General features: G+C 49.5%; 1 protein-coding gene across 4 annotated transcripts in view; it reads right to left on the minus strand.

The window, feature by feature from the left end:
* KDM2A (lysine demethylase 2A) overlaps positions 1-23,357 on the minus strand; it is a 54,695-nt gene that overhangs the window by 14,237 nt on the left and 17,101 nt on the right. For 2 of the 4 annotated variants that reach the window (XM_026067670.1, XM_026067661.1), the window contains exons 2-11: positions 17,560-17,698; positions 16,283-16,361; positions 14,744-14,790; positions 14,195-14,373; positions 12,508-12,614; positions 11,802-11,895; positions 8,771-8,924; positions 6,299-6,414; positions 4,904-5,030; positions 3,059-3,483 (exon numbers count right to left, since the gene is read on the minus strand). In XM_026067670.1, the coding sequence (XP_025923455.1) occupies positions 3,059-3,483; positions 4,904-5,030; positions 6,299-6,414; positions 8,771-8,924; positions 11,802-11,895; positions 12,508-12,614; positions 14,195-14,373; positions 14,744-14,790; positions 16,283-16,361; positions 17,560-17,698 (1,467 nt within the window). Of the gene's footprint in view, positions 1-3,058; positions 3,484-3,975; positions 4,063-4,903; positions 5,031-6,298; positions 6,415-8,770; positions 8,925-11,801; positions 11,896-12,507; positions 12,615-12,700; positions 12,822-14,194; positions 14,374-14,743; positions 14,791-16,282; positions 16,362-17,559; positions 17,699-23,357 lie in introns of those variants that run through there. The other 2 variants (XM_026067678.1, XM_026067687.1) reach the window with 2 other exon arrangements.

The following is a 23,357-nucleotide window of genomic DNA, read 5'->3' on the forward strand; positions in this document are numbered from 1 at the left end:
TCAGTGGACAGACAATCCCTTCTGCCATGGAGCTGGAAGCATATCTTTGTCACATCCAAAGTATCAGGTCCCACCATGTGACAGCTCCAAGATCAATTCATGACAAGATGCACAAGCAGATTTCCCCAAGTGACCCAACACACAGAGACATCCTGAACCCATGATCACTACCCAAAAGGCAGTGGGAAGAGGGTGCATTTGTCTGGCCTGTGTCTCCTCACACACATGCCTGGGGACACCAGCTAGCAGAGGATGGCAGGAAGCACATCAGGGCATTTGATCTGACAGATGCAGGTGCCCAGTTGCTACTTGCATGTCTGGGCTCTACAATGAGAAAACTGCAAGTTCCAACACATGGGTAGCAGACATACCGTAATAAACACACAGATCAGTTGGGGCCAGGGAAGGATCCAAGCCTGGATATATACACGTTTGATCCATCTTTCTTTGAACCCACGGACACCTCTATGAAGAGTTCAACTTAGTGTTCACCCATGACAAAGAAGCCCAGAGCATACAGCATCAAACGCTCTCACCAGCCCCAACCTGTACCCACCAGGTCAAAGATCCAAGCTTTGGCCTTGCATCACAGCAACCACACACCTTGTGCCATTTCCAGGTACTCCAGTTGCCACAGTATCGAAAAGCTTCCACAAAGCAGCATCTGCCTAACTGGAATACAGCTGTGTAGTGATGGTAACAAAACAAAGCTAGCGAGTGCCAAAAACACATTGGTGCCACACTTCTCCAGAACAGGTATCTCCAAATAGTCCTGTTGGTCAGATCTCAGGTCCATCAATGACCCCCCCCAGTTAACAAAAGGGTAAGAGTATCTGCTACAGACTGATGGCCCTGGAGCGAGGCTAAGATGCTATGGAGGCAGAAGGGTACCGCTTCCTATTTAGTTTAAGTCAGTCAGAATGGATTATGCTCTAGTTCTCTACTACTGCGTGAAGAGATGCAGATGAATTAGCAACAAGCTCTGGAACAGAACAGATCCAGCCTAGGGTGCTCCCCTAGGGATCCCACCTGGATCAAGCCTCGGAGAGCTGTGAGAAAAGACAACACCATCAAGACAAGATGGGTCAGGCATCTCATTGGGAAGGGCTGCACTTGGATACTTGGGAGTTATGCAAAAACCTATGGAAGAAACATTAGGATCTATACCCCATATGATGATCTATAGACACGTGGATGACGGCTTGACTCCTCTAACTTGGTAACAATTTGCCCTGCTTAAAGAATACCATGTTCTCCATACAAGTTGCTCATACAGAAACTTAAAACCCTTCTGAGTGAATGTCTAAGTGCCCAGGCCAATTAAAAGGTTTAATTAAACAATGACTTACCACTTTTCAGGATTTAAAAGCCAACCTAATTTGCCAGTTCCATGACCTCTAAGGAAAAGGTAAGTGCTAAAAGTAAAGGTTTATTATTACTTTGACAAGTCTGTTCCGTTTTCTCCAGCCACTGCAGTCTGATGACTGAGGATTTTTGTGCTTTGAGGATGCCCTGGAACACAGGCTTTACTTAGGAAGCTGTTAATACCAAGGGCCAGAGAGAGTCCTAGAATTCAGGATGCTTCAGAACCTCAGAGGACAACTGGCTTCAAGGAGCAAGATCTTCATGGAAGCCGCTTGCTGTGACTAGCCAGCACTGACTTTCACCCACAGCTCATCTGTGGGGCACAGCTGAACAAGGGGGTCGGTGGGTCACATCAACACCACAGATACATGTACATTAGCTCCAGAATATGACAAGTACTTTGAATGGGTCTTAAAACCCTGCTGAACATGGCGACCTTGAATATCCTGCTTCAAAACACCTAGCAGATTACACCAGTCTTCCTCGCTCAGTCCAAGAGTGAAACACTGTGCTCACACCTCAGTTTCAGTCTCCCCAGAGCATCATATGGTCCAGGATAGGGCTGAGGTGACCCCTGCCACATTGGCTTAGAAACACATGCACTGCATATCCCAAAGGCCACTGCACCTACAGCATACTTGAAAAAGCCACAGACGCTACAGAAACCAGAACTACAGTCCCCCAAACAGCATGTATGCTCACTACGTCGGCCAAGTGTCACTAGAACAGTGCCCATAAACCACACTTGTAACTGCCCACACTGGGACTCCAGAGCTGAGCCCCACTGCACCAAAAGCAGCAAAGCATGGTTTTTCCCAAATGCTACACAAAATTGGAGACAGAGACTGGGAAAGATGCACAAAACAGCAGGGACCAGGATATGTCCAGACACAGACATTGGTGTCAGCTTCAAACAGGCAAACAACTGAATAGATAACCATCAGCAAGGAAGGGAGCAGAAGCCAACTATGGTATTAGAGATCGAAATGGACACCTTGGGAATTCAGTGAGGCTGAAATTCTCAGGGGTTAACCCCCAACCCCATGAAGTGAGAGGGTTAAAACACCCAAGCTCATGGAGTTAGCACACCAGGTCTGGCAGATACAGCACAGGATGCAAAGCAGGGCAAATAAAAAACAAGCAAACAAAAACACACCACACCCACATTCTCGTATAACCTAAGATCACATCCTGTGCAAAYGACCAAAGAGAAACAAGGCCAAATCCACCTGGGGCAAAGAAAGGGCTCCGACTGTTCCAGTGACCAGCAGCCCGAGAAGGTCAGAGCCAGAACAGGAAATGAACTACATCACAAACGTGCACAATTAGAGCAGCACATCCGTTAGGAGCCCAGACAGGGCCGAAAGGGCCTCACTAGAGGCCTTTCACCAATGCTGGCTAAGAGCAATTACTGCTTCTTCTGTCCCYGACCCAAAAATCCACCTTTGACCCTTTCAAGGCAGGACTGCCTCTAAGCATCAGCTGGTGCCTCAAACAGCARAAGGAGAAGACACCAAGTCCACAGATACGTTCACCCTCACTGGGCCTGGGGTATGATCAGGGCCAAATATGAGTTTCCCTGTGGGGAAAGTCCTTCCCATCTCTGATGCCATGACAAAGCAAACGCACCCTGGCAGCCCTGAGGACAAGCGGCAGGAAGAGCAGTGCCGGCAGCTTCCTCACGCTTACATACCTTGACATCAGCGATGAGGGCATCCTCGTCCTCGATGCCGGTGGGGACGCACTTCTTGTGCAGAGGGAGCGACTCCAGTTTGTCCACGAGGCAGCGCAGTCCCTCCAGCTCGAACTGCGTCAGGTGAACCTTCCTGCTCTTGTTTGGGCTGCCACCATGTGGGTCCCAGGCCTGGCCGTTTTGGGAACCCCGGCTGGAGTCTGAAGAGTCTATAGATGGGGTCTTCTTCAGACCCGGCAAGCTGCTCCGGCAGCTCCTGCCCAGTTCATCATAGTCCACATTGGCACCATTGGCTATGGGGCTGGTGAGAACAGACCGCCTCGTGACTGGTCGCCTGGGTTCCTTCCCTGCTGCATCCTCCTCCTCCTCTTCCTCCTCCTCCTCTTCCTCCATGTTCACTGAGTCTGAAGAGCTCAGCTCCATATCTGTCATAATGGAGAAAGAGTGAGAGAAGAGCACAGCTGCTAGGCAATCACAAGAGATGTTCAGTTTCTAGAGGAGTCTCCCCAGTCACTGGAGAGGCACTGAAGCCACAGATAGGTATGGAGACAAGGCCAGAGAAAGGACAGGGCAGGTGGCCACTAGAAAAGAATCGTTAAAAATCCTTTCCCATTTCCAGTTCATTTCAAGGGAAGGCCAGGCGCCAAACTCGGGCAAAACTCTTAGAGGAGGGAATAGCAAAGCCTTGGACTAGATTTGCTTTGGGAAGGTCTGAGATCTCCAGCCATCCCTTCTTGGGAGTGATCTGGGACCTTAATCCTGCCTTTGTTGTGGGAGGAAGAGGATGTGRACTCACTAGATGACCGTGAGGTCTCTGAACCTGATTGTGTATGATAGACAAAGCACCCTCCCCTGACACTAAAAGGGAAGAGGGCTGTCCTGCTCTCTTCCTTTCAGGTCTCTGTACTAGTTCTTACTTCATGCTGTTCCGTGGTAAAGAAAGGGCAATGGAGGCACTGAAGGCCTCCAGGCAGGAGGAGAACACAACCAGCTTGTCTCAAACCAAGAACCTCAGGAGCTGAAGGGGGATCTCCAGAGAGCTGCAGGAAAAGGACAAGAGCAGGGAGCTGTTTCCCTCTGCTAGGACCCTTTGGACAGAAGCTAAAAGCCTTGGAAAGGCTCTGGCTGTGAAGAGTGGTGCCCAGGAGCCAATGTTTACACTCTTTTAGAGATGAGAGGACAGATTTGCTTCGAGGGCCTCGGGTAGAGGCTATCCATCTCTCTCTCTTTCTAAAAGAGGGTCTTTGTGACAAATCATTTTTTGAACCTCTGCGCAGGCCTGTTTGCCTTGGCTGGAAGGAGGCCAAATCCCCTTCTGTACGAGAGCCCCTGCGCTTCCTTGTATATACCCCCTGTCACAGCACCTTAAACCGTGCATGCAGGAAGGCCCTGAACAGCAAGAAAGCGTTACAGTCCTCGAGCCCACAGCACAGCCGCGGTTACTGCAGCTTCCCTCCCACTCTTCTGTTAAAGGCCCTGTGTGCACCAGCAAGGCCAGGAACTCGTGTGCTGGTTTTGCAGCTGCAGGGATCTTGGCCTGTCACAAGGGTAAAGGAGGAAGCAACAGCCTGGCTAGTTTTGATTTTTGCTCAAAGTTACGCCTCCTTCAGCCAGCCTGCCTTCCCCTCTGAGTGCTCAACACAGTGAACAGGGAAAAGGGAGGAAATACCCAAAGAAACCACCTTGTGAAGTTAAGGAAGCTATGGTCCTGAATTCCTCCCGCACAGCCCTCCCCTGCTTGCTGTACTGCTAAGCCAGATAGTATCCCAGCAGGAGGGTGGAAGAAAGCACTTCAACATGTGTGAGGAAGGAATAAGGGCCGGACAACGAACACAGAGGGCTTACCCATACTGAGAGATTCCTTCTGGAAGTCCTTGGTCAGATGCGAGCGGCTGGTGATGCAGTAGACATAGCGTTCCAGTACATACCAACACATCTCATAATAGAAGGGATAACGAAACTTATTTGGGACCTGCAAAAGGGGCAAGGGGAAAGGGATCAGTTCAGGCCCCCTCCACCATGGGGCTGCACAGAGACAGCTCTTATTACTGCTGCCTCAAGCCAGACTGATCCCCTCCTGGGAGGCAGGAAATGCATGTACATGTGTAACAGCATCTATTCATGCTTCTGGCAGTCTGATGTAATTCTCCTTGTGGAAGGATATTAGCACCAGGCAGAGCAGAATCCAGGCACCAATCGCTTGCAAGCCATTAAACATTTCATGCTTCATTTTTTCGGTGGTGGCTCTCTACTTCCCTGCAGACCTTCTTCTCATTAGCACAGGACAAAGTGGCCAGTGCCACACAAGGTTTTAGCTGAAGGTAATAGTTCCAGCCCTCCTCCCAAGCCCCAGCACAGCATCCATCAGTATATGTGTGGTGGGAGGGAAAGGGATGGTCCATCAAGGGAGGAGTTACCAGCACTCTGCTAAATCACCGGGCTATCAGGGCTCTGTTACACCAGTGCTGCCTGCCTTGCACCTTCCTGAGGTTACAGAGCCCAAGGCGGAGTGGACACATGCTCTCTGTCGTCTTATGACTCAGTCGCTCTGGTTGAGGGTCTGACATCTGAGCACTAACCAAATTGGGAAGCGCACATCCCATTGGCCCTGCCTGCTGCAGAACCGCAGCGCCTTGAACTGCTTCAGAGAGGCCAACAGTCTGTCTGTCAGAGCCCAGGCACGTCCTGGGGCTTCTCTGCAGATGCTGAGAGCTGCAAGACCGATCTCTCTGCAACGAGCGAGCGAGGACACACACTTATCAACAGTGTTCTCAGCTCCAGACCTCAGGAAGCTTTTAGTTTCAGTCATCTTTACCACATGAAGGTCTAGCATGAACACCAAGCAGCAACAGAAAGCAGCTGGGTAAGGGAAGAGGCAATGCACTGGACGTATTCCCACCACTGTGTTGCTGCCTTTCTCTTCCCTATGAGGAAGGCTAGGGGAGATCCCCACCACCCTCACTGTAAGGTTTCCAGACCCCCTCAGAAGCCTGTTACCAGAGTGGAAGTGGCATGAAGGAACATAATAAGCCTCAGTGCTCTTTGGAGACTGCCCATCCTCTGAAGTTCCAGCCTGTYCATTTAGCAGCTGGGACATCTCATTTCCAGACAGCTGGAGTTTGAGGCGTCTGTTACAGGGTGAGACTCACCTTGCCTGCCTGAACACCACCTCTCTAGGCTGTATCCTCCCAATGCTGTCCCAGGAGGTCACATGCCCCCAGCTCTCCTGCAAGTCCTTACCCGTGTGCGGTCTTCAATGCTGTAGATCCGGAGCTGCATGGGGATGTTGAAGCTGTGCAAGAAGTTGCCTCCAAATACCAGCGTGTCCATGGGAGTGTACACAGCATGGATCCAACCTTGGAGAGAAAGGGGAGTTTGAAGAGTCCTTCTGAGCAATTAGGTGAGGTCAAGGTCTCACAACTGACACTTATTTCTATTCAACCCCTTTGCAATCTCTTACAAACTGATCTTCAGAGCAGGGCTGTCAGATTGGCACAACCTTCATGCTCCTCAGCCAAGTCTACCCTGACAGTTACACTCTTTTTAATCATGTTCTCATGGATATTTGGATAACCAGCCCATTACTCTGAGAGTAAACCAACCTGCTTGTGTGGAAGGCCGTAGGTTATCTGTTGACACAAGGACTAGCTATTGACCCTTCTTTACATCAGCCAGCACCAGCAGGAGCCATGCGCTGGGCTGGGCCCACACAGATACCAGCTCTTTGAGGAGGGCAGACACTGCTGTGTTACCCTCCCTAGGGGCAGTATCCATCCTCCTGAAGGTGTTCAGTATCACCACTGAATTACTCAACACCCAGCACATTCCCTCCCCTGCCCCACCAACATCTTCACCAGCAGCAGGAAGGAATGCAAGAACCTGACATTTACTTCATGAGGAGTCAGGCTCTGTCTCATTTAAATTTAGCTTGATATCTAGTCCTAGTAAGTCTAACCAGACTCCCTCTACAGGGAATGGAGCAAAATGGGCACCTGCAGAAGGTGATTCAACACGCCTTAAGATATGGCTCCAAGTCAATTGTCTAAATGCCCTGTCTAACTCTCTGCCAAAAGGAGCCTAAATGTCTAGGATGTGCTTACTGTTAACTTCATCCATCTAMGAGCTAGAGAGGGATCTGTGTTTAGGCACTTAAATACATTTGTGGATCTGGTCTTAGATCCTCCCATGCTGGCAAGCGTGCCAGTATCTACCTCCTCTCCATAGCTTCTTGCCATTCCAGTGCCACTGGGAAGTTGCCTCCTTTGGCCTAAGTACACCAGTGGCAAGGAAAACAAAAAAGTTGGCCAAAGGTTGTTCATCTGTTCAACAAATTAAAAAACAAAAACCAAAACAACAACAAAAAAATCCAAACCCAACCACCACACACCTCAAAATAACTTGAGCTCCAGCTTTCTGCTATCTGAAAGGCTAAGCAATGCTGACAAGCCCAATATCTAGTAAATTCCAGCATGAGTTTCCTTAGGGCAGGGCCACTCAATTCAACAGAAGCATCAGTCACGTTACAGGGACTCGAATGAGTAAGTCTTGTGCAATCCCTGGTATTTTCTGTTCCTGGTCCTGCTGTAAGCTACAGAAGGATGTGTGTACAACATAACTTATTTCTACACTGCTGCCACAGAGGAAACAGCACCTCTTGCCATCTGAGGCAGTCTTAGGGACACAATTTTTATTGCAGGGGTTATATTAGTTGCCTTCAAAGAYGTCCAACAATCTTTCTCTTCACAAGGGAGTACTCCTTAGCGAGAGTACAACATTTTACAGCTGTCCCAGGTCCAGACCATGGGTCCTGAAAGGCTGTGAGCCAGACCTTGCAAACAGTCAACTCAGGCTGCTGTTTCATATGCCTCTCCTCTTCCGTCTTTGCTCTTTTCTAGTACAGCACTGTACTAACTGCATATCCAAGACACTGCTGATGACCTCCAATTTATTCTGCTTGCTTAACCAAGTCAGACTAAAGTTTTATCTTAGTTTGCTTTAGCAAACTATCTCCAAAATGGAGACATCTCTGGGAGAAAGAAAAAACTGGCATCAGTGTTCTGTTTCCTTCCCTTGATATCTGTCAGCTCAGAGCTCTGAGAGTGTTCCCTATTCCCAGCCTCAAAGTCTCCTTGCCAAAGCTCTCTGGCAGGTATTTACTTGCAAACCTCTCCACATTACTGCTTCCTGACTCTCTACCAAGTTTTGGGCTTTTCCGACATTCACTTTAGCTCTATGGTTTTCAGTTCTCCCATCTCCAGACAATGCAGACTGTCTCATCTTGCTCCTTAAACACATACACCGGCTCCTTTTCTTGTTTCACAGACAACCCGGATGTAACTCCGTACAGGTTTTACGACAAGAGACCAAGGAAGCAGAGGAGCTGTGCTGCCTTGGGCCAGCCTCTGTCCTCAGTGTGCACTGCTCCAAATGCCAGCATGATGGGCTCTGGGAGGGCCTCCTTTAATTACTGATCAAGCATTACGCGAGTCAGAGCTTTGCTGTCACTTGGGCTGAATCTGCAGTGCCATGACAGCCACGTTCTGGGAGCTGGCAAGCAGGAGGACAGAGCCACATCACATCTTCCTCTCACTCACGAAGAAGAAAGCTAAGGGAAAAATTCTGCCTGTTCTGATTTTGCTGATATCCCAGAAGTTTCAGCCTCTCACCACTACCCTGGCAAAGGCCAAAATGCGACTGTTCACCCTGCTGTACCTGAGGGGATGACAAATGTGTAGCCTTGCTTGAGCTCAATTCGCTGGCACTCTGACACTCTGTCCCCAAGAAAGATGTCTCCCTGCTTCCCTGAGAGAAGCCAGTTTTCATAGAGCTCCAGGTTCTGGGGCGTAGGAGGGATCAGCCAGAAGATCTGTGAGTGAAGAAAATATAGTTAAGTCACAGCACAATTAACAGCTACTGACCACCCCCCTCCTTCTTCCAAGCCTGTTCTGCTTCTCTCCAGACATCCAAGTGTCTTCCTCTCCCCACCCCATAGTGGATGCAAGCCTGAAGTAATTTCTTGTAGAGCAAACTGAATGGTTATCCCATTTGAGAGAGCAAGCTGCTGAACAAGGGTCTTCCCAACCTGACACACTGAGCACCACATATAGACTGAGCTTGGGATGCTCTGTAAGGCATTATTTCTAAGACCAATGTCAAGAGATATAAAGTCCACTGAAGACTCCAGAGTATTAGACAAACAAAGGAGATATTTACTCATGTATTTCAGGAATGCTGCCATGTTATTAAAAGCCACAACTGAACTAGAGATTTGCACCTGTCTGGCTCCATGGATATCCGTCTCCCAACTAGGCTCTTCAGAGACCCCATCCTGCATTAGTCCATCCTTTGAGGGAAAGTACTTTAGCCACAGACCTTCAGAGTCACTGGGGAGGTCTGGCAGTTTTGGGAGTCGAGATGCATCTCCTTTGCAAGGAAAGGAGTGTGGGGAGAGGAGAAAAAAAGAAAAAACCCCATCCACACACCCAAACAGATTCCTCAGGTGGGGCCAAGTTTGCTGCCAACTCTGAACCCAGTCTAAGTCAATGGAGAAAGATGGGATGCAATAATCACCCAGGACTTGTTCAACAGAGACAGCCTTTTTTTTTTTTTTTCCTCCTAGAGATCTGTCTTTACTGACTACGGAGGGAGCCCATCCAGCCACCCATCTTCGGCTGGACAGTTCTTTCTAAACAGTTAGAAGCGAAAGGACTCGGTTCTGAAGACTGTCCATGGCTTCCTTTCTCAGAAGGTATCCAGTCACCACAGGTCCATAATCAGAGGCAGCCTTTTTCCTTCCTGTTCCCTTCCAGCCTGGCCCCTTGATACACGTGGCCCTAGATGGCTAACAGTTTTAACCTGAAGCAGCGAGGTCTCTTCTAGTTGCTTGTAAGGGTTAAGTTAGTAGCATGGTGCATTCCACTGGGAAACAGAGCGGGGCCTGCCTTTGGCAAATTCTGCACTACAGGGCACTTTCCTCTGCACCAGCTTTTGCCAGTACCAAGCCGGGCAGCCGCTAGGGGATTTTGCTGCTTTGACTACACTGATTCAAATCTACTATGATGACTCTGTTTGCTGCACGGCTCTCCCGAACAGTGGTACAAAGTTTCCTTGACTACACTATAGCTGACAATTGCAGCTAGCAAAAGCTCAAGTGTGAGCTTTTCACGCRCTTATAGYGGTAAAGCTAAACCGCAGATTCAAKCTGTGACAAAGGGTGTATCCATACAACAGCAGTCAGAGGGGATTCAAACAAACCCATTTCCTTCTGCTCTGCCCAGACAGGCTGGACGTACACAGTACACTGCCACAACTCAGCTGCCAGGCAGTAACTTCCTCAAAGATGCTTGTGGCTGTGCAAATGCACCCCAAAAGGGTGAAGTTTTGGGATAAAAATAGTCGCTGTAGCAAATATCTAGGAGCCACTATGTGGCCACAGCACTGGTGATTCATGTACAACTCTGTTCCCCTTCTGAAACACAGTTAGAACACTAAAATCACTAGAAACAGGAATTGCTGCAAACAGTGTCCCAGGGATCTTCCTGGCCCTTAGCAAACAAGTTTGCTCTCCCTTTTCCTACTTGGAGCACAGTTTTATACACACAAGTTCCCTCCRCATCCATAATCCAGGGAGGTTTTTCCAGCAAGGAATTCATGCTGATTAAGTTTTATACTCTGAACCTGACTGTGCTCCCTAGTGCAGTAGAAGCGCTACCTGGGGAGTGTGACTTATGTTACAGTATTAGCTAGCCCCTCCAGTGTTACAAGCACCCAAGCTATTACAAATCTGTTTCCTGAGGGTTACGAGAACAAATGCATCATCCCCACCTGTAAGAAAGGCTTAAGGTGCAATTCACCCTGCCTAAGGGCAGGTGAAAGGACTGACACCTTCCCAGATTCCCTTCCAGACAGATTTCCTCCAAGCCAGATCCCAGTACAACACAAACATAGTTGAGGTTGGAGATACGTGACACACAGGAAGATTCCTATACGATCATAACTGGAAATCACCAGTCAGGCAGCAAACACAGCACTCAGATGAAGGCTGCATCCATATGTGCCCAAACTCGATGGAGCCCAGGGTTTAGCTTTTGTATTTTGGGCCAAGCTCAGTTACAAGAAATGACTTCAGCCTAGAAGTTCAGATCTGAGAGTTTCAGAGCTACTTCTCACAAAAACACCCCCCCCCCAAACCAAAAAAACCACACACACAACCCAAAACATTCAAGGGGGTTTGTACTGAAGCCCTGTCAGCCACCTCCTGTTCCAAGGCTTCTGCTTTGCTTTTGACATCACTTTTAAGGTAAGTCCCTATGTTTCTGCTGGCTCTTTAAAACCCCTAAACAGAAAAGGTTTTGGAGAGGCTCTCATTTGTCTTGAACTTCCTTTTCTGTTTATTGCTTCTCCCAGTGTGCTGTTTGTGCCACACCAAGAGACGATCAGTCATGCAGCCAAATGACCTCTAGGAAGCCCAAAGCACTGTATGAATAGGGTTATCCTACTCTGTATCATTTAAACTTTTTGAAGGTTACTTAGCATCATCTTTACAACACAGATTTTCAGTTAGAGCCTGGTGGACCTCTGATGGTCCGAACTACTTCCAAGAGGCAGAGGTAAACAAGTTTAGCGTGGAAAGACTCCCATTTGCTGTCAAGGACCTGCATTTTCAAAGGATCTACAAGTAGAGATACTGAAACCCATTCTCCTAAAGCATCTGTAGTTGTCCCAACAGGGACTATCCTCCTACCTTTCCCCCTCGGTGGATATGGTACCACACAGAAGTACCACCGAAGTCCACATGGAAATCTGTGTAGCAGCCCTTGACGCTCATCAGACAGTATCTGATGGAAAACAAGAACATGGTAAGGTGAAACTGAGTGGTGACCCACTTTTTAGAGCAGATGCAGTGTATTCAAAGGGAATGGGCTGCTCGGACCCAGCCCAATAGCTCAGAGCAGCACCAGAAGCCAAAGACTGCAGTGCTAAGCACTTTAGCTGCAGGGAGGTGGAGATGACTTGCAGGAGAGTTCACATTTATACCACAACCCCACAAGGAGACCTAGCCCAGGCAAGAAGAGAGCTGTCATCCTCATCYGCTCTTGCAGCTCTAGGAACCCAGCTGTCACAGGTCTGGCCTAGGGAGTAGGACAGGTAACACCTGAGAGCTCCAGTAACTCCAGATGACTCAAGATGGCGAGCACCCCTAGTTTCTCTGAAGTGTAGTTTGCTCCTAGAGGTCCCAAGATTATYCTTCCACATACAGTGCTTGGCAGGGGCTTAAATAACTAATTGCAGTGCCCTCTGCAAGTGTCACCTATCAAAATAAAAAGAAAGGACTGTTTCTCTCACTTCTCCTCAGGAACCAGCTGCTGTCCTTAGGCTTTTTTTTTTTTTTTTTTTTGTGAGAGATGCTTTGCCCTGCCACTACTGGAACAGTTCAGGAAGTCACTTACTTCTGCACCTTGGGATACTGCATCTCCAGGATAGCATTCGTAGACTCTGTCTGACTCTCCTTCAGGTGTCTGGGCCACATATTGTCAACCCAGTCAATCAAATCCACCTACAGAAGAAAGGTGGGAGACATGAATACAAGCAAGAAGGGAACTGCCCCCTTTTCCCCTTAAACAGTCCTGGAAGCTTAAATACCTATTGCCTGCCTGGTCAGCCCACAGCTCATATGTGGCTGGGCACCTTCGAGCTGCAGGGTTGCACTGGGCCTGCCAAAGYCATTGTGGTGCTGTGCATAGATTGCCAGCAAACCCAGCTCAAAGCACACCTGCAACAAAACATGGGACTAAGGAAGGGAAGGAAGGAGGCCCTGGTGTTAGCTGAGTGGCCACAATACTCCCAGTCTGGTTGGCCCTGCACATCCCAGCAAGCAGCTTCCCTGTGCCACTAGTGCAATTCCAGATGTAATACATTTGGGACCAGCTGTTTCTGATGCCAGCCACTGCATATGAAGCCTCAGAAYGCAAACAAGCAGCAAACACCGCAGCAAGATCCCAAGCGTGGTACTGGGATGCTGCTCTTCTATTTAAGGGTTGGGCAGGAACTGCTCTGCACTGGGCTTACATAAAACGTGCTCGGCACCATCTGCCAGGGTGGGATACAACTTGCTAAACCTCAGGACAGCCACAATAAACAGATGTCCAGGCTCCCTCTATAGTTAGCAGAGAGAAACGAATGGACCCAACAGAGCTGCCCATTCCTCTCCACTGACTGCAGAGGGAGTTCAGGTTGTCCAGCTCAGACATCCCATCTTTAACCCTTCAGTAGGGTCAGCTGTAATCTCCCCTGCCAATCTCATATTTTCAAACAGCCTCCTGCATCCCTTCCAGGTGTCTCCCCCCCTCCCCCCACCTTCCCTTCTTGGCCTCCTCTACCCTCAATGCCAAGCAGTGCTGCCTGATTTAGGCCCTGCTGGAGTTTTACACCTGGCCACATGTTCTGGCAAGCTGCCCCTACCCCGCACCTCCTCCAGCCRCCCAGACTCTTTGGTTACAAGGGAGCCGATTCCTGCTACAACATGCAGGAGAGGGCTCTGCACCAAGCATCGCAGCGGTTCAGTGCACAGCACTGAATGGGAAAAGAGGCAGAGGCTGGATGACAGCCAAGGTCTAGGCAGACAGCAGAATCAGCTACCTGGGAGAGTCTGGGAGCCAGTGTCCCCCATCCTGTCCCCAACCCTCACTGTGGCTGAGGACAAATTGGCCCTCCTTATTCAAATYCAGGTGCCTGTTCAAACTCCATGCCTGTTCTTGATCCCTGGCCAGCAGGAGCAGGTTACTTCACTCTAATATTCCTCAGCAGTCACTTCCATTTCTCTAATTGCTGATGGATAGCGAACAAGGCATCTCCAGAATTGAATATCTTTTAATTGTGATAACTATAGCTGAGGGATGCACAGGCTGAGCAGTCCCAGCCTGACTGCAAGATCAGCTGTGGCAGATGAGGTGCGAGCTGAACACAGGATCATCTCCAGCAGCATCCAGAGTACAGCAGTGACATCGCTGGCCAAGCCCATGAGTGCTATGAGCAGCCACTCTCCTCTTGCATTCAAGTGCCAGACTGTACCTTGTGTACAGAGGATCAGAAGCACAAGGGAAAGGACATTCCTGCAGAAGGAAGAGCTCTACTGACCGTAGCAGGTCTCTGCACCAGGTTCTCCAGTTTGGTGTGGCTGAATTCCAGGCTGATGACATTGTACAGTTTCTCCCGCTCAGCCTCAGGCGTTTCATAGTAGCGTGCCCACTGTGCCATGGACATCTCGATGTCCCTCTGTGTGTTCACGTCCATGACGTCCACCATCCGCCGACTCCCTGCCAGGACAGACAGGCATCACTGGAACTGTCCCTGCACACAACAGGGCACCCAGAAGAGACACTCCAGGAGACAAGGTTCCTTCTCCAAAGAACCCCCTGACACACACACACACTGGCCTCTCCCATAATTTCTTCTTCTATACCCACACTGAAAGAAAAGCTGCTTCAGGTCAAACTAGACTCCTCAGGCAGGTAAGAGCTGTGATCAACTGACAAAGGAGGACACTTCAGGTTCAACCAACTGCACAGTGGGGGAGTGACCAAGCCAGATTTCTAGCTTTGATAAGCCTGATGATTCTCCCCATTTCTAGTTGGCCAGGGCACAACTGAAGTGGGCTGTAGTCYGGGGAAAATGGGAGACACTTACCAACACACAGCCGCACATCGTTCACGCTGAAGTCCGGATCTGGCATCCTGCAGGACAAACACCTTGCTAAAAAACCAAGATGCACCTCTGGTTGCAGATCCTTCCCACCCATAACCCCTCAGTTGGCACCCTGGAGACACCACTGTGCTCCTTTCTGCCTCTTGGATACAAGAGGCCAGCCAGAACGTGCAACCAGATCTCTGGGGCACAGGCCTGGACTGAACATTGGGGTGAAACACCGGGCCCAGCTTCTGGCTAGGGAAGGAAAGATGATTTGGGAATAGAATATACCATCTCCAGAGCATGAGGTGCTGTACAGTGACTTCTGGCAAATGAGCAGGCCTTGATCTAAACAACCCTAGCTCTCATTTTAAAGACTGATGGTACAAGTTATCCCAATATAAAGGGCACAGACCAGTAGAAGCAGCATATTTCACTGACACAGCATAGCTACTCTGTTAGTATTGGCATAGTAATGTGTACAAACACTGCCGCCACAGGCAGAATGAGAAGGCAGCCATTCAAGCAGCTCTTGACCCAGAGAAAGAACCAAAACCTGGGAGAAATTCAGCTGCACCCACACTGTAATCCTCAATACCAGATCTATGCCCTCCCAAGTCACCCAACAATTCAAACGGGTCCTGGCACAAATCTCCTGTCTAATTTGCCAGACTACAGTAATTCAGTATGTGTTGGATTTGGTGTTGTCCATCTGCTCACTGCCAGTGGTGGAAATTAAGAGCAGTGTGGCTGATGCCAGCTCTGACAGTTTGCTGGGACAAATTTATTCCTCTAATGTTTGCATTTATTAAAAAACAAAAACCACTGACCAAGCAGAGACTCTGAATCAGTTCAGTTCTTTGTACAAGACAGCTGCGGTGTTTGGATGCAGTATTAGATGCCTCAAAACTAGATCTACCACCCGTAGTGTATTTCTATGAACAGCAGAGAACAGTATAAAGTTGTAATGATTGCAAGAGTTTGTACTCAAAGCAGTAAACTTTAATTGGCTCAATTGTAACCAGAAGAAGTTGACAGTTCAGAAGTAATCAAGTTGTGCAGACCAGGTTGGACTTCTGGAAAACGCCAGAAATACTAGTTCCAAGATATAACTACTCTACAAATTGTAGGCAGGAGCTTGGGTATCTTGCAATAGAGGCCCACATTGTTTGTTACTTTGGTGAAGACTGCAAACTTATAAGAAATGAACATAAAAAGGAGGGGAACAAAAAAATTCCTCACCTCCAAATGAGGCAAGAAACCAAGCCAGGGGTCGCATCAGAGCAGCAGTGAGATCTGCCTGTCACCTACAGCCAATTTGGTACTCTCATTTAAGCCCAACAAAAAGACTAGCAAGAATAGGATAAGCAAGTGGAAGGATGCTTTTCTCTGTTCGCTGCACACTAAGAAGATGGGCAGGACACAGTCATATCAGCTGGACAGAGCACAGATCTAGCTACCAGGATCAGATCCTGCCAATGTGGAGAAAGTTGAGAAACCAGGCTAGAGACACCCACCTCTTTGTGCCCCAACACTTACTTTATCCCCAGGCCATCGGCGCTCCTGAAAATGAGAGGGTCTCTCAGGCCACCCCGCTGGATGTATTCAACTGTGAAATCTGGTGTGGGGAGAAAAGAAGCAGGAAGGTGTTAGGGAAGACTCAGAGGATTATAGATAAACTGAGCTTAGATGGAATCTGTGGAGGTCTCCAGTCCAACCCTGCCTCCACCAAACTAACTTCAGAGTCAGATCAGATTGTTCAGGGCACTGTTCAGCYGAGAATCTTCTCATATCTTTGGCAAACCCAGGCAGTCAAAGAGAAATGGCAAAGTACAGGGCTCTACTCTTCTCCTTTGGAGATCCTCAAACTCCTCTGTGCCAGTTTTGTAAGTGGCACAGTGTGTACTACTGACAACTCTGCGACAGGCACACCAGGAAGGATGGGTTTGCTCCAACGGGCTGGGCCAGACAGGGTAACAGCGAGGCTTTTGGTCCTCACTTCCCTAGGAAGCTCATAACTGAGCAAGAGAGATCTTAACAAAATTCTCCTCCCTCACAGTAAATCCTCACGAGGGCTTACACCAGCTGTGTGATGAAAAGACATCCCACTGAGCTGTATGCGTGGTGAAAGGAAGGGGGGAGATCCCACTTATTCTGAAATAAGCATCTAGCAGACATGTGGCTGCAATTACAGGTGCTGACCCAGGCAAGCGCTCTCAGTCCTGGCTGCCATGTGTCCCAGCAAGCCTGCAGCACTGCAGACTGGCTCACTGCGCTCCAGACTGAGCGGCTTCCATGCYGTTTCCCACACACACTCCCTGTTACCAGCCCCCTGGCCCAAGAGCATAGTAGACTGGAGCCATACCTCCATCAGTATATTCCACATTGCCTCCAGCTGCTTGGGGACGGAAGCAAGGCTTGTGGGGGAGCAAGCAGAAGTGTCCCCGTCTCCTCTGCTACCCTTGGGTTGGTGGTTTACAGAAGAGGAAAATGCAAAGCCAGTGGAAACAGTAGCCAGAGTTACCACAGGTTTGGAGAGTAAAAGGCAGCAAAATGTATGACAGTGTGAAGGCTTATTATCACAACTGCCTTGTAATCGCCCTTCAGGTTGGCAGTCAGGGAGGCTTTGGGTGTAGTCTGATGAACAAGAGCATGATCCACTATGATCACTGATAGCTTTCCTCTAAAGACTCAGGGAAAGGTCATCTCACACACTATGTCTCGCTGAAGAAGCCGCTAACCGCAGCAGCTGTCTGGTCACAGACACCAGTAGCATACGCTGCAGCACAGCAGCCCCAAAGGGGGCAAACACAGACCTTTGCCTTCCATGAAGACCACAAAGGTGGAGTTAAACTTGTTGGTGGAGAGCTTTTCCTCGAGGTCAAATGTCCTCTTCCCTTCAATTTCATCATCGGAGATGCCGTCATCCTCGTAACGTCGCCTCATCGTGCCGCGCTGAGGAGAGAACAAAACATGAGGGTAAGAGCTATGGACCAGGAGGAACAGCTGGCTTGCTTCCTCTGCTAGCTGTCTGCAGAACCTCATCTCAACCTTGTGCAGCTTGGCCAAAGGCTTTGGGGGGCCCTCACCATGCAGCAGGTGTCTCTGGGAAGCCTACAGGCTTCTACTCCCAGAGAGAGAAGGGACACTACATTACCACATTATGTTATTTCCCAGGCTTCTTGCTCAGTGAGCTCTGCTGGTATTAGTTTGAGACATGCAAGAGAAGATCTAGTTAGGCAATCTGTTCTGGATCCCAAACATGCTACTGAAMTATCAGATTTCCTTTTCCTAGGTCCAACAGATTCCTGCATGTAGAGCTGTATGGGAGGCAGATAAYTCATTCATAGTAGGTGCTAACTATAGCACAGCAACACAGGAGGAGAGGAGACAGTTCAATAAAACTGGGGCAAAGGACCAACTATCAGATTCCCTTCCCCTCCCCCCCTGCTCTTTAAGAAGCCCATCAGTATTTTGCTGTGTTGAAGGTAAGCTTTATGAATTTAAATCCCAAGTGATAAAGGAAGGGTTACATGGTGAAGACGATTCTCCAGTATTCATCTTTGGCCATGCCTGCACGCAAAAATTGACTTATTCCCTCATGTGTGGGGGGGGAAGAATAACCCTGTTCTTAGAGGGTCTTGTAACTACATCTGTACTCACACTCCTGACAGACATCCTATTCTAGGATAGCTGGATCTGGAAGAAATTACTGTCCCCAGCTGTTAGCCACCCCTCCAGAGACTGACCCTGTTCTGGAAGAGCAGTTCATGGGAATGCTCCGTAATTTCCCTCAGATAAAAGTCAACCTGGTCTGAATTAGCCAAGATGATTTCCCCCGGTTAGGGAAGTTCCCATTCCAGAGCATTCACATCAACTGCTCTGACAGCAGACAGCCCCAGGACAGAAGATGATGAACCAGCCACCAGTACMTCAGGGTCTGGAAGCTGGAACCTGCCTGCAGCCCACCAGCATCGCAGAGCTGGTAACAGGGTCATGTCCCCAGCAATGACACTGGTCCCAGGCCCAGCACTCGGAGCAGGGCTCAGCCACAGCTCCCTCTGTAATGCTGACAGTCACGGTTGCCAATGATGTGACCAGGGTACACTTTGCATCACGGTCCCTGCAAGAAATCCTGCCACAGCACGTTTCCGACTGTCTGGAGCAGAGCCATGCTGCATCCTGCATTCCTAAGGTCTCATTCTGAACACCTTCAACATCTCATTTCTTCCCTAATTCAGAGTCTCCTGCAAAAGACAAGAGCACCTTTTTCCAGGAGAGAGCATGCATCTCGGACACCTCCCTCTACGGAAGCAAGCTGCAGACCTCCTCCTGGAGTTCAGCACCAGTTCAGACCCAACCCGAAGACCATACTTCACTCACCTTTGCCTTCCTTGCCCAGCCAGAAGGGCTCAGCAATGAAGCGGCAGGGGTAAAGCAGGGCTCGCTCTGTCCATGTGAGGTCCCACAGAAGGTACAAGTCCATCCAGACTTGGGAGAAAGATTTCATTTTGCTACACCAAACCCAGCCTGGTCCTGCCTGCTCCTCTGCAGTGCCAACACTGCTCTCCTCAATCACTTTCCTCCCATTAACTCATCCCACCCGTCTGCTTCTCCAGTCCATCACATGCTACAAAGCTTGAATCATAAACAAACCCAGGATATCTTCCAGTGAGTTATAGCCTGGTATTAGCCATCCATCAGYCTGATCACTACACTGCTCCATTTTTGCTCTCTTCTTTTTGGCCTTGTCTATTCAGACAGCACTGGGAAGAGAGAAAGGATTTCCTAATGCAGATGCACTACTTTAAAGACACCTCTTTAACTTATTAGTTAAAAGAACAGGAGTGTGGGGGGACACTGGATTCAAAAAAGGGGCTTTTTTCCCCTGTTACCTCAACTTGCCAGTAATGTCCAAGTTTAACTTCAYGCTTTCAAGAAGGCTGATCAATTTACAAATCGTTTCCCTCCCACCAACACAGAGAAGCCTACCTCTCCCCGCTGTTAACACCTCATTAACTTTGTTTTGGCTTTCCCAAAACCCCCCACAGAAACCTGAACACAATAGAGGCATAGCCACTTATCTGCAAGGCATGAACAACAGGCCRCTCCTGAATGGGGTACGCGTTGGGGGCATTTTCCAAAGCTCTCCGACTAAATATCCCAAAACGAGTGTTCTCAGATGAGCCTCTCTGAACGGCCCCCAGACGATTAAGCAGTCTGGAAAATGGTCATACGTTTGAAATCTTTTCTCTTAAGCCACTTATTAAACAGGGATAGTGAAGAGGAGTCCTTTCTTTCACTAAAGATTTTTAACAATACAATGACATAAAACTCACTTTACCCATGGGCTTTTTCAGACACACGTGGATATATTTCTAACTACGCCTAAAAAATGACAAATGGAGGTGCTAGTAGTGGAAATCAGGCGACGTCTTCCTGCGGAACACTGAATTTCACACATTTAGGGCCAGAATGCACACCCTAATTCCCTGAGAAGACTACTTGCTATGAATAGCGCCCACACCACAGCCCTTGGGCGCTGGGGCCATGCCTGCTACCATTCACAGCACAAACCCAGTGGCTGAAACTCCCAAATCCTCYGTCACTCACAATCTTTAAATCAAGACCTGCTCTTTCGAGGAGATGCACCATAGGTTTAAGTTAAAGGTGTAAAGGTGTTACCAGGGGAAGAGTACTCAGTTATGTTACAGTGGAGGATCAGATCACCTTATAAAGCACTTTTCCTTAAAATCACCAACTCAGTTAGCACTTTGTGGTGTTCGGTTTTAAACTGTTGRCACAGCGCAGCAGAGAGGAGGCCTGCCCTGTGCAGGACTTAGAGACACAGCTGTACAAGAGACAGCCTTATGCTCAGGTTTGGCTGAAAATCCCCAGCATTTTGGGAAAGATCTGCTTCAAACATAGCTCCTTCAGCCGGGCGCACATCCCAGCAGGCCGGCCCTCCCCTGCTGGCCAGGGTTTCTGGAAGCAGTGCCCTGACACCCTGCGCTTCTTCTCAACAGTAAAGARCCAACTTCCTACGAGGGGCCAGGCCAGATCTCCAAGCACCTGGAGGAGCCGGTTAGTCTCTAGTGATCTCTATCCGAAAGGCAACCCTCTCCCCACAGCTAAGCCTTGCATCTCACCTCTGTGCTGGCGGTCCAAATCGGCTGCTTGGGAGGGATGGGGCTCGCAGGCCCCGGCACAGCTGCACTGCAAGATGACCATGGTGGGAAAGGAGGGAGCGGGTACTCCTGACGTTTTACTGAGGACCCAGCTTGGGTGCCTTGCACTCCCTGTATGTATATATTTACATACACATATAGGGCAGGCGGAGCTGCACTGGCTCCACCTTTTGTGGGGGGAGGAGCCTGAACAACCAACCCCTACAGATCTCAGCTCCTGTTAACCCTTCGACACCTTGTTTAACTCCCGAGGGAGGGACGCAAACAGCAGCTCAAAAGCCAGCTGCGAAGCACTAATCTCCGGGAGTCAGAGCACAATACGGTGCTTTGAGAGCACCCACCCTCCTCCCCGCTGTTAATCAGCCCAGCTCAGCTCCTGCTGCGGGAAGCACCTCTCCTTGCTGCATTCGCCCAAGCCGAGGAGGGAAAGCCCTGACAAAACGGGCTCAGAAGTCTGCCAGGCAGAGTGCAAACGCAGGGCTTCCCTGGAAGGCCAGCAAGCTAGTCACAGGTCTGCGGATGCTAACCACCCGCAGCGTCTCCAGCTGAGCAGCTGCCCGGAGCTCAGACCTGGAAGGTGCATTTCTCACTTGCTGACAACCTGCGGATCTGGAGCCTTCAGAGCAACACTCCCAAAGCCAACGCGAGAAGCCAGCCCAGCTGATTCCAGCTCCACGTACACCCAGAGATCCTCTCTCACCTCAGCAGCCAACCTAAACGGCTCRATTTGCTGGACAACCACGGTCTGCATCCATGGGCTGTCTCGCAACCACTTCTGCCCTGAAGAGGCATGTGCGAGGGTGCAGAAGGCTTAAGTCAAAGGGGCAAACATGCCATGGAAACCTGGCTTGGTGCTTTCCCTTTTATCTTTTTGCACTTTCAGAGAAAGAAGCAGAGGTAACCACGTTTCCTTTGGCTCGTTCAGACCGTTAGCTGCGTATGTCCTGCCCAGCCTGAAACATGCCCGACAGCAATCACAGCTCAGAGTCTGAGGCATCAGCTGCCTGTTGCAGTTCCTACTAGGACAGCTTTGACAGCTGTAAAGACAGCAACTGCTGGAGACTTCCAAAATTATTTTGTCAGGTATCTTATTCCTTTCTAAGACACATCAGGAAAGTCCAGGGCATGCCAAGTCCAGGCAAGCATGGAACTTGCAAACATGGAAAGCATCCCCCCCATGACTAGCTTTTCACTTACCCCTAGGCAATCCTGGAAACAAGGCCTACAACTACAGGTCCCAGCATGCAGTTCTTCATCATTAAGCTGATTAAAGCCTGTGCACAGCGAAGGGGGGCATGCTGGGACCTGTAGTCTGTGGGTCTCACCTGCTTTGGGAACAGGTGGGTGGGAGCAAATTGCAGGGCCTGACTGCAGCCTGTGTTTTGACCATCTGCCTTACTCCAGATACTTGCTTTTAGTCATCAGGTTTGGGGAAAAGCCGCTCTATTACCTTCCCCGGGGAAGCCATTTTTGGTGCAAAAACCTCAAGAGATTAAAAAAAGTCTGGCATGCCGAATGCGGTCAAGAAGAGGCTAYGTTCAAGCTAGTCCCTTCATAACCTATATACGGTTCCCAGGCTGGACGCAAGAATTTCAGGGCTCCTAGTTAAGCTGCACAACAGTGGCTACTAAATTGGGCTCAACCACAGGCATGTSACATATGACCATGGACCTCTCACCTCAGGAGACCTGGGCTGAAACACAGCTTCAGTCACAAGTGTGGTGACTGGCTGCAACCTAGTTCGTAACAGGTATTTGTCACAGCAAACAGCAGTTTAGGCCAGCTGACAGCTTTTGCTCAAGGACATCAGAAGCCTGAAAAAGTAGGTAGCAGCAAGGCACAGGATGAAAGCACCATACAACCGATGTACTGGGAAAAGCCCCCCCTCTGCTGTCACCTTGCAGAGACCCTGGTGTCTGGCTGATACGCCCGATTTCCTTAACATAGGACATGAGGGCGGGAAGTTAGATTGCATTAGCCGGTTTGCTCCTGAACACTCCTACAGCTCCTGCCAGGACAGGAAAAACAGGACAGCACATGGAAGTTTTTTGTGGTTTAAGTCCAGCTACGACCTGAACAAGAGTCTTTGGGAGCCCATCCCAGCCAGAGCGTTCTGCAGCCAGAGCGCTAAACCGGCGCGAGTTCATTCTGACGGCTCACTCTCAGATCTCCTTCCGGAGCAGGCACAGTTAGGGCCCTGCTAGACTGCACGCCAGATCAGGCATTGTCTGTCCTTCTGGAAGCAGCACCGAGCCAGCACAGGCTCTGGATTGTGCACTCCAGCTAATCTGACAGAAATGCGACTGCTCCGCCAGGCCTGACCCAGATCCCGTTTTTCTCCCTGGAGGATGCTGCATTAATGCTGGTGGTACAGGCCCAGCAAGAGAGCTGTTCCCTGGGACTGACGGGTTCAGGCTGAGCTGGGG

Source organism: Apteryx rowi, unplaced genomic scaffold, assembly GCF_003343035.1.
Source record: "Apteryx rowi isolate R43461 unplaced genomic scaffold, aptRow1 scaffold_1046, whole genome shotgun sequence".
Classification (NCBI taxonomy): domain Eukaryota; kingdom Metazoa; phylum Chordata; class Aves; order Apterygiformes; family Apterygidae; genus Apteryx; species Apteryx rowi.